This window comes from Triticum dicoccoides, chromosome 5B (genome assembly GCF_002162155.2).
Source record: "Triticum dicoccoides isolate Atlit2015 ecotype Zavitan chromosome 5B, WEW_v2.0, whole genome shotgun sequence".
Lineage (NCBI taxonomy): Eukaryota > Viridiplantae > Streptophyta > Magnoliopsida > Poales > Poaceae > Triticum > Triticum dicoccoides.
Window position 1 is genome coordinate 314,210,308 of NC_041389.1, and position 9,780 is coordinate 314,220,087.

Here is a 9,780-nt window from a genome sequence, read left to right on the forward strand (position 1 = left end):
ACAAACCATGGAGCTTTGGGGCGGTTCTCCGTGATACGAATGGATTGGTGCGTGGTTATGCTTGGAGCACAATCCGTAACTGTGCTAGTGCGGAGGTAGCTGAAGCTAAAGCTTGTCTTCAAGGAATCCAAAAAACCATGCTGCCCATAGACCGACAAGTAGTTATTGAGAGCGACTGCGCGAATGCCATTAGAAAACTTTCTTCTAAGGAATTTAATAGATCCTATTGGGAGCTTGGTTAGGGAAATTCTAAGCTTGCTGGGCCAACTTCCTGATTTTACTATTGCTAAGATTTCTAAAGATGATAATAGGGTTGCTCATGCTCTCGCTGGTTACGCTAGGAGTGGTGTGAGTAATGGTGTGTTGACCGATACAGTCCCAACCTGCGTGTTGCGACTGGTCGACGATGATTGTAATGAACCTATGTTGATGAATTAATATAATACATACCTTTTTTTTAAAAAAAGAAGAAGAGATGGTAACGTGAGTTTTGACCAACCTAAAGCACACCCAAAACACCCGGAACGGCCGCGCCATGGCACACCAGACACCACCTCGCTAGTCCGCTACGTTCGCCACCTGGGAACCGCACGTCAAGCCGCGACCTGGCACGCCCCGGCTGCGCCACCCGGGCCGCTTCCGCCCACCGCGCGGACCATATAGTAGGAGATCCCAAACCCCCTCTCGCGAACATTCCACTGTTGCACACACCTTTGCCCCCGTCCTCCCCCCGCCCGATCCCCCGCCCCTCCGTTTTCGGCGCGGCCGCGAGGAGAGTTCGTCGGCGGCCGCGATGAGGTCGGCCCTGAGCCGCCTGATCCGTTCCTCCTGCTCCGTCTCGTCCTCCCGTCTCAGGTGACCCCCGGCGTCCCTTCTCGTGTCACGCGTTTCATACGTCCCCGAGGACAGAGTTCGGGGAATGGGGGGAAATATTCCTCAATCGGTCAATTTGTGACATTGCGGCGGTTCTATCGCAGTCGCGAGCCGCATTTGGCGACCGGATTGTGGCGCGAAATCCTCGTATTTTTCTTGTTGCCGAGATATTATCACCGACTCTGTGTTTTTCCTTACCTTGTGGGATGATGATGTGAGCAGCTCTCCAGTTTTGTTGAAGAACGGCAAGGCCTTCTCGAGCGATGCCACGCCCAGGGATTCCGGGCGGGTCGACGAGCCTTTCAAAGTCGAGGAGGCAGAACCCGTGAAGGTGCCGCCGCCACCGCCTTCTCCTGATAAGGTAATATATAGTGCCATGAGTGCATTTTCCTGGTTTTCTGGAGATCGTTTTGTTACAACCTGGTGTACTTTTCATCATACCCATATGCTCCGAGAGGCTCATTGTTTTTTCCATGTGGATGAGCACCGTGCCACCAATAGATCCGTCCTTTTGTGGATGGAACAGTTTCCCCCATGCCCACTGGAATTACATTGTATGCAATCATGTCCGATGTTGGTTGGTAGCACTCAGTTTCCTCGGTTAGTGCTTTGATTGTTGCTGTAACTGTAAGGTTTAGTGTTCCTCTTTTGGGTGATGAGAATGCTGGTACTTCTGAAACTCGAGACTCGTGAGACCTTACTTTATCAGTTTATATTACTAGTTGATAATTTTTATTGGGAGTGAGGCTCTTATAAACGAACATAAGACCTGCTTCTTGTGTTAATAAGGTAAACCAAATACATCAGAAAGCAGAAATACCACACAAATATAGCTGAGAATATCAGGGGACAAGTTGAGAAAATTGGATACCCCTGTTTAGTTTCTACCTTCACCCTTATTTTGCTTCATTAACATTTGTATTGATACTTCACATTGATAATCATGTTATACATGTATGCACGACATTTCCACATGGAATGGTGTTTCATCCATGCACAGCTGTGCAGGTATACTGTTTTATTTGTAGAGATGTTTTCTTTTTGGTATAGCTGGTGTAGCTCATTATATGTTTTTGGCGCGTTTGACACAATTGTGAGTGTGCTTGCTCTTGTGTTCCATCTTCTGTTAGGATTACCGAGATGCCTCTGACGTTTGTGTCGTTATAGCTGCTTGTGCTAGGTGGAAGTGGCTTCGTTGGTTCACATGTTTGCAAGGAGGCTTTGGAGAGGGGATTTGTTGTCTCTAGTCTAAATAGGTAATTCCGTAAGCTATTTTTCTGAATTGATATTTCATTCTTTACTTCTTTAGCCTTTGCATGCACGTGGGTTGCACTTTTTTATTTGTCCGTAAGCTGTTGAAAACTATTGTAAAAGAATAAATAAGAAATCACTATCTATCCTGGTCTCCTGGATGTTAACTGAAAATTAAACATATAGTTATGGATAATCCTTTATTCTACCTGTAGATAAGATGACAAAGTCCTCCAATTTTCTGTTGATGCTCTTGGCTTCAGCACTACATGAAAGCTTCCCATTCCCCTATTTCAAATTTCTCCATTGTGTCATCATAGTTGTTCTGATGATAATTTGCTTGTTTGCTGTACGTACTTCTGTAATAGCTCTTAGTTTGTTGGATATATGTTGAAAAAACTCTCATAAAGCTGTTTGTGAAAATTCCACTTACCTCATGAATTCACGATATCAAGTTGTCAACCATGGTTCGTCTGTACAGCTTAGGAACCATAAGATACACTTGGAATTCTGCTTTGAAGATGAAATCGTTGCTTTTGTTCACTTAAGCTACACAAAGCATCCCATTTAGTTTTAGCTTACACATGCTTGATAGGAAGCTGACAGTTGAGTCGAGGCCAAACAGATCCGCGCGAGTGGGCAAGTGATCTGGAAGAAGCATGTCAATTTACTAGGAGAACCTATCTGGACTCTTCACTTTCTAAACTAGACACAAAAACATCCTCCTAATAGATGGCCTTCACTTCTTTAGAATCGTGGGAATATTTATCTCTCTCACAACAATTTTTTCATCTCAATCTTTTGTCTATGCTTCCCCCAAGAGACTCTTAACACCGTTCAAGCCATGCCTTCTAGCAGCTCTTTCAATGATGGTCACCGAGCTGTTTGGATATTATAATCGTTCTTTAATGTCACAACATAAGCATCTGGTATATGTTTCCTATAGTAGAATGGATTCACAGAAATCTTCGTAGACAAGAATTGAGTGAATTCTGCTTGTTAAAATTTGCATTAGGTTTTCCATGCTATAGTTTCTCCGAGAAACAAAGATTTCTACTATCAAACAGCCCTAGTTAACACTTCATGAAAATTTGCAAACAATCCTTTACCCAGCGCGATCCTTTCTTCTTTGCAATATGCACATTTTGGGATTTCCTTCAAATAGCTAACTGAACTAGACATAATTCGGCAACTGGTTTTGAAAGTACAATTGTATTTTCTGTAGAACTTTAATGCCTACGATTGAAAATGTAATTGCGTTATATACAGCTAGAATAGCTGTATATCTTAGCCCAACCATAATGTTGCCCTGTTCTCACCAAGTGTGTTTTGACCTTCTCTGAGCAGATCTGGAAAGCCATCGACAAGTGAATCTTGGGCTGACAAAGTTATATGGAACCAAGGTTGCTCATTATGAAGTTAATTTTGCTTGCCTAATTATAAATGGTCATGTTGTTCACCATCTATTTTATTCTCTTGAACAGGCAATCTTCTTGAACCTGCTAAACTGGAGGATAGTATGGATGGTGTCTCTGCTGTTGTATGCTTAACTTCTTTTCTCCCTTCTAACATGTTAATTTCATTATTGAACATTTCATATTGTGCATATTTTTGAGACCTGGTCAGTTGATATTGTATAGTTAAGCGCACTTTATATGTCTGGTATGTTTATGTTTTAGTTTTCTAGTTTCTTAATTTCACGTATTATGGTTTTGATAATGTGTACAGTTATTATTGCATAATTATCAGTTTGTTATTGAATGCCATACTCATCCAAAAGAATGCAACATTGGTAGGCAGGGATACTCTGTTGACGCTAGTTCTCAAAGCAAGCGAGATGCCAATATTTTTTCCACGCTTAAATGTGCACTCTAACCATGAACAGTTGAACACATAGTTCCATTCTTCAAATTTGCAATATTATAGGGTGTTTGGTTTTCAATAACAGCTGCCACTTCATCATTTTTGTGATACATATAGCAGCTGATCCAGCTTTTATTGGTGAATGATTGAAACCGAGCCACAAAAGACATGATAAGGACTACACCAATGTGGCAATGAGAAGCCAATCATAGGGATTTATGATATTATACAAATATGAACCATGCTTAAGTTTGGTTTGTGTACCTTATGCACTGTTTGTAAGTACAACAATTGTTGGGTTTAATGCAACTCCAAAACTCAATGTAACAAACTTTATTTGATGAGCTAGAAATCCTAAACCGAAAACACTTTTTGTTGACACAAGCTGCTTTCAGCAACCCATTTGTAGTTAAATTAATGTCTACTTGTTGCATGGCTTCATATCTGAGATAAGCGCAGATATCATTATGTACTTGCACCTAATTAAGACAGACATGTATCAGACATTTTATGCTAAAGTGGATTCACAATAAATATTACTAATAGGAAGGAAAACTGTCGTAGGTATCCTGTGTTGGAGGCTTTGGGTCAAATTCTCAAATGTTCAAACTGAATGGGACTGCAAACATCAATGCCATCAGGGTTGCAGCTGAGAAAGGTATTTTGCAATATAAGCTAGGTCCTATATTGACTCTGGCATGCCATGCAACTTAAAATGTACTTGGTTTATTCGGCCTTCCCTGTTAAGTGAGAACTTCTGTTCCTTTCTACTGTTAAAATCACAGCGGCCTTATGATGTGGATATATAAAACCTACACATTGAGAAATATTTGGGTAATGGATTTCATAATGGACCACTATTGGGCATTTGCTTGCCTTCAGTGCGGATTCTTGCCCAGTCTTTGGTGTACACATAGTATTATATATAAAACCTACCCATAGAGAAATATTCGGGTAATGAATTTCATAATTGACATGAATTTTTGGAACACAATTATCCTATTGTTGGTTTGCTTTCCCTGAATAATAAAGATAAAGTTCCCTGTTGTAGTTACACAAAAGAGAGTTGTACAATTTCCAACTCTTCCTATCATCTCTGTAAGTTGCTAAGTTCCAATGCATCATATTGCAACCTATTACTTGTAGTGTTGATACGAGGAAAATGTGTGGATGCACCCCATTGATTTTGTGCACCTCGAAGTTTGAGAATTATTGTTGGTAACAATTCTGGTTGTACATTTTCTGGTGAAGTGTGAACCTGCATATTTTGGGCAAGAAGTATGTTTGTCGGATGCTGGACCTCTAACAAAATGTATGCTCGCCACATGCTGCATCCCTAATAAAGGAACTGGGCACACTTACAATGTGTATTAGACCCACCTCCCTATCCTGAGCGATGCAACTGGATATAATTTTTGGCCCAAATTGCGAGGTTTATGCTTCATCAACAAATGGATGTCCACCAATTTGGTTCAGAATTTTAAAACTTCCAAGTTTTTTTTCTGATTTTGGGGAGATAAATGCTGCATAAAGTCCACTCTTCTAGATATGATGCAATTTATCTATTTGTATTGTATAAATCTGTACTGTAAAAGCACTCAAGATATAATATTCCAACCAGCTCTAGAAATTTCATGCTTTACGAATTTAAACTGGAAAGATAGATTTTCTGCCAGGATTTCTCCAATTTACCTCTGTTTCTACCTGCAGGCATAAAAAGATTTGTGTATGTGTCAGCTGCAGACTTTGGTTTAGTGAATTACTTATTGCAAGGTTATTATGAGGGCAAGGTAAGATGTCTGGATTATTGACATGATTAAGGACCCATTCATTTTTTTCCTTCTAAAATAGCTATATATATTTGATTTGTACGGTGTGCAATATGTTGACTATTATCAGTTCCAGTTGAACTGTTATGAGAAATCATGTCTTATATATTTTTATTTGTGTTCCCTCCAGGAGTACTTATATTTGGGTTTATCATAAATTAGTAGTATTACGTTTTGTTCCGCTCTTCATGTCAGATATAGTGCCTCTTTAAACGTTACTACTATTGAATTTTCTGCAAAGATCCATGAATTCTTCCCTTTTAGTAGTTAAATGGTTTCAATCCAATAAGGACAGGTTAGATAATATATGAATTTGGTATTTCAAGCCAAATAAAAAGCCCTATACTGCTACCCCATTAAAAATATAAGGTATTTTTTAGTTTATCATGTTGTGGGAAGTCATAAAAACAAGAGATTACTAGCAGGAAATGACAATGCTATTCATGGTATCAATGTCTTGGTAATAGGAGGCAGATAAGTTATAGTTTAGTCATAAATGTTGAAGAGTGACGGAAGATAAACAAGGGCAAACAAGAGTAACTGTCATAAACTTAACATGCCAAACCCTGTGTTGTAATAGGCAAAATTATAGGCCTTATTATATTCTTGATGGAGGGATGGTTAGAATAGGTAAATGTCGATTATGGATTGATGAGTAGTGATATCACAATCTGGTGTGAAATATTCAGATAATTACATGATTAGCATGATACTGTAAATCTGTAATCCTAATTGACCCTCCAATTGCTCTCTTTGTACTCAATTCTTTCCAAACGTTGACGTTTGTTTTGTTGCATTGACATTTTTCGTATCCACCCTCTTTAAGCACATATAGTTGTGCAACATATTAACCTCCTTTATTTTGTTTACTAAAGAGAGCTGCTGAAGCTGAACTGCTGTCGAAGTTTACCTATGGAGGTAAGTTCCAACCTGGTGCAAATAGTTATATTCAGAAGCCAGAATAATTGCTTTAAAAAGAAAGACAGTTACACGTGTTCCATGAATTATTAATTGTAAAAGCAGGCCTTGACCAGTAAAGGTCATATCTGTTATGCTTCATCCACTAGCCAACGCAACCAAAAGTCTGAACTGATGGAAAGGGCTAGGCAATCCACATATACACTTCAACACCCCCTCTCACGTGTGACGTGGAAAGTCAACACATGGATAGACTCAGAGGTATGGCTCAAGAGGCCTATACGTGGACAAAGGGGGGCAGCAGCAATTTTTTTGGATAAACTGCGAAAGCCAGGACTTGAACTCAAGACCTTAGCTCTGATACCATGTTATGCTTCATGCACTAGCCAACGCAACCAAAAGTCCGAACTGATGGAAAGGGCTAGGCAATCCATATATACACTAAAACAATATCTACTCCATGAATTATTAATTGTAAAACTATGCGCAGAGAGGAACCTTGAGTGTGACGAAAGTACCAAACCGAAGTATATCCTATATATTGAAGTCACTAAATTGGTGTAAATTAACTCATGAATCCCTCATGGTTCAAAATGGTTTTTGAGATCCCTTTGAAGTATTATTTTATTGATTTGTACTCCCTCTGTCCCATAATATAAGAGCGTTTTTGACACACACTAGTGTAAAAAACGCTCTCATATTACGGAACGGAGGGAGTATTTCTGATGCTCCTTCTCTACTGGAATCTTTCTTGATGGTGCAAACAATTATTTTGTTATTTGTAGGAGTGATACTGCGGCCTGGTTTTATTCATGGAACTCGTCGAGTGGGTAGCGTGAACATACCCCTTGGACTTGTGGGTTCACCTATGCAAATGGTAAAGTTTCTCTCTTCTCATGGGCATACTTTCTCGAACACGCACAAAAGGAAACTTCCCATGGTGTGTTATTGCCCGGCTCCTCATAACCGTTAATACATTGTAGTTCGACCTTTCCGATCCCAAGCAATTATTATGTGCCATATATGGAGAGCAACTGTGGTTGACAGTGGATTTTGAAGGTTATTTAATTGAATTAATAAGCAAGGGCAACTAAAGGAATTTAGACTAAATGTGAGCATCATTTTGTGTGTGTCTAGCATCAAATCTTGTCTCACAGGAATTCATAGTGCTAGGCGTTAGAATTGCTATAAGTTATCCTAATTATCTGTAGATGCCCTGGCCTAGTAGGGATTGTGTGAATAGAATGGACAGTGCTAGGGATATGGTGAGCTTCAGGATGTCGATGTAATATGATTTTATTTACCAAGATTAGACTGAATGTGAAGGCTTCGGATTGAACTAGTTGGGTTAGATCAAATGTATGCTTCCAGTAAAGATATTAACAACAACAAAATTCCTTGAAAAGTGTATCGCACATCTAACTCATCTGCTAGTACTGGCGCTGCCTCCCCTTGATGACTGCACCGAGTTCCATAGGCATGAGGTTGATGGATAATGATGATGCATGTACATCAGTTTTTTTCTTTCAAACCAAGTCTGATTTTTCCCAGGGTGTCTTTTTGGTAAATGTTTCATATAGATTTAGTACCCAAACCAGGCATTGGTTGCATTACTTCACAGCTATATTGTTACAATGGCCGAGAGCAATCTTTTCTGTTTCAATAGATGCCAATCAGGTGCAATGCCCAAAGATAAAACTTGCCTGTAGTAACCCGGTGTCCAAAGGTCGTAACTCATCTCTTGTGCAAATGTCCATACTCAGCTTGCAATTACTGTTAATGTTGCTATTGTTGTGATGTAAGTTATACTCCTTGAGCGATTCATTTCTGTAACTGCAGTGCATTATTATTTCTTCCCGAGGTGGTATAGCCAAAATCTGAGATCCGACTACATCTGCAGGTGCTCCAAAATGCAAAACCATTAACCAGATTGCCACTTGTCGGCCCGATGCTAACTCCTCCAGTGAGTGCTACCTCGGTAGCGAAGGTCGCTGTAAGAGCAGCGACGGATCCGGTGTTCCCTCCTGGTATCGTCGATGTGTATGGCATCATGCGTTACAGCGAGCAGAAGTAAGCGCATGCTTGTACAGGACGATAAGGCGTGTCTCCACCCATCTTTTTTACCTGGTTTTTCCTATTTGCTCTAAATGTGTAAGCAGACATCACAAGGCCATGAGGCCTCAGCTACGGCCGCAGATTCTCTGACAGTTCTATCCTGGCGTGGCCCTGTTTGCCTGATCTACTTACTAGGCAAGGATGCTCAATAAAGAAGCAGTTAACCTCGAGTTTCCTGTTGGAAACTGTTTTTACATGCTTGTTGCTTGTAAGTGTTCCTTTTAGTTACTGTAGAGAGCAGGTTAAGATTTGTAACTTCGAGTTTATGATAAGGAAAACTCTATTCCTGGTCGTGTACCGATTGTGGACAATTTTCTTAGTTTATCTGTACCGATTGGTGCTTTTGGTGGAACTAGTAGCACACACGCGGCTAATCTGCACCCGAGCTCATATGCTCCCGCATGAACAGTAAAATCGAAAAAAAATTAAAAAAAATTCAAAAAATTCCAAATTTTTTTTGAGTGAAACATTGACAAAAGTTCTAAGTGCCTGTAAAAATTTGTCATGAAATCACATTCCTAGAAGGCGTGGCAAAAAAACAAAAAAAGTACTCTGAAAAAGCTACTTTCAAACGCATTTTGAAGCACTGAATTTGTTTTTTTTGGCGACCCCAACTCTTGCCTTCCCCGTTGCTCCGGCACCCCCGCGCACCCCTCTCCCTCCATCTGGACTCCAGTCCACCTCTTCGCCCTTACGGCCGGCCGACGCCCCGCTCTCCCCCACGAGCTTGTGCACGCTGGTCCCCGTTAGGCTGACGGGGCGGTTGAGGAGGACCTGGCCGAGGTGGTGTCCGGTGATTTGGTGGCCGCGACCCCTGCTCTCCGCCCCCTCCCTTAGGTTCTCGCTCGCCCCTCCCACACACCACCTTCCTTGTCGATCTTTGGCTCCAGCCGGCTGTCCGGACACCGTGGTCGCGGGGCCTGAGCCCATG

At 40.9% G+C, this 9,780-nt stretch overlaps 1 protein-coding gene across 1 annotated transcript; it reads left to right on the top strand.

Moving 5' to 3' along the window:
• Positions 1-693: 693 nt before the first annotated feature.
• Positions 694-9,160, top strand: LOC119308645 (uncharacterized protein At1g32220, chloroplastic-like). Its single transcript, XM_037584772.1, has 10 exons — positions 694-855; positions 1,096-1,234; positions 2,041-2,129; positions 3,472-3,527; positions 3,609-3,664; positions 4,552-4,645; positions 5,698-5,777; positions 6,692-6,734; positions 7,520-7,611; positions 8,635-9,160. The coding sequence occupies exons 1-10, from the start codon at positions 794-796 to the stop codon at positions 8,806-8,808; spliced, it is 885 nt and encodes a 294-aa protein (XP_037440669.1). The 5' UTR covers positions 694-793; the 3' UTR covers positions 8,809-9,160.
• The last annotated feature ends 620 nt before the right edge of the window (positions 9,161-9,780 follow it).

What these genes read in the sequence shown, in the direction of transcription:
- LOC119308645 (XM_037584772.1), top strand. Translation starts at nt 794, where the DNA reads ATGAGGTCGGCCCTGAGCCGCCTGATCCGTTCCTCCTGCTCCGTCTCG. An exon ending in CACCGCCTTCTCCTGATAAG is followed by an intron (nt 1,235 to 2,040) that starts GTAATATATAGT and finishes GTGTCGTTATAG; the next exon opens with CTGCTTGTGCTAGGTGGAAG. An exon ending in TGGGTTCACCTATGCAAATG is followed by an intron (nt 7,612 to 8,634) that starts GTAAAGTTTCTC and finishes CTACATCTGCAG; the next exon opens with GTGCTCCAAAATGCAAAACC.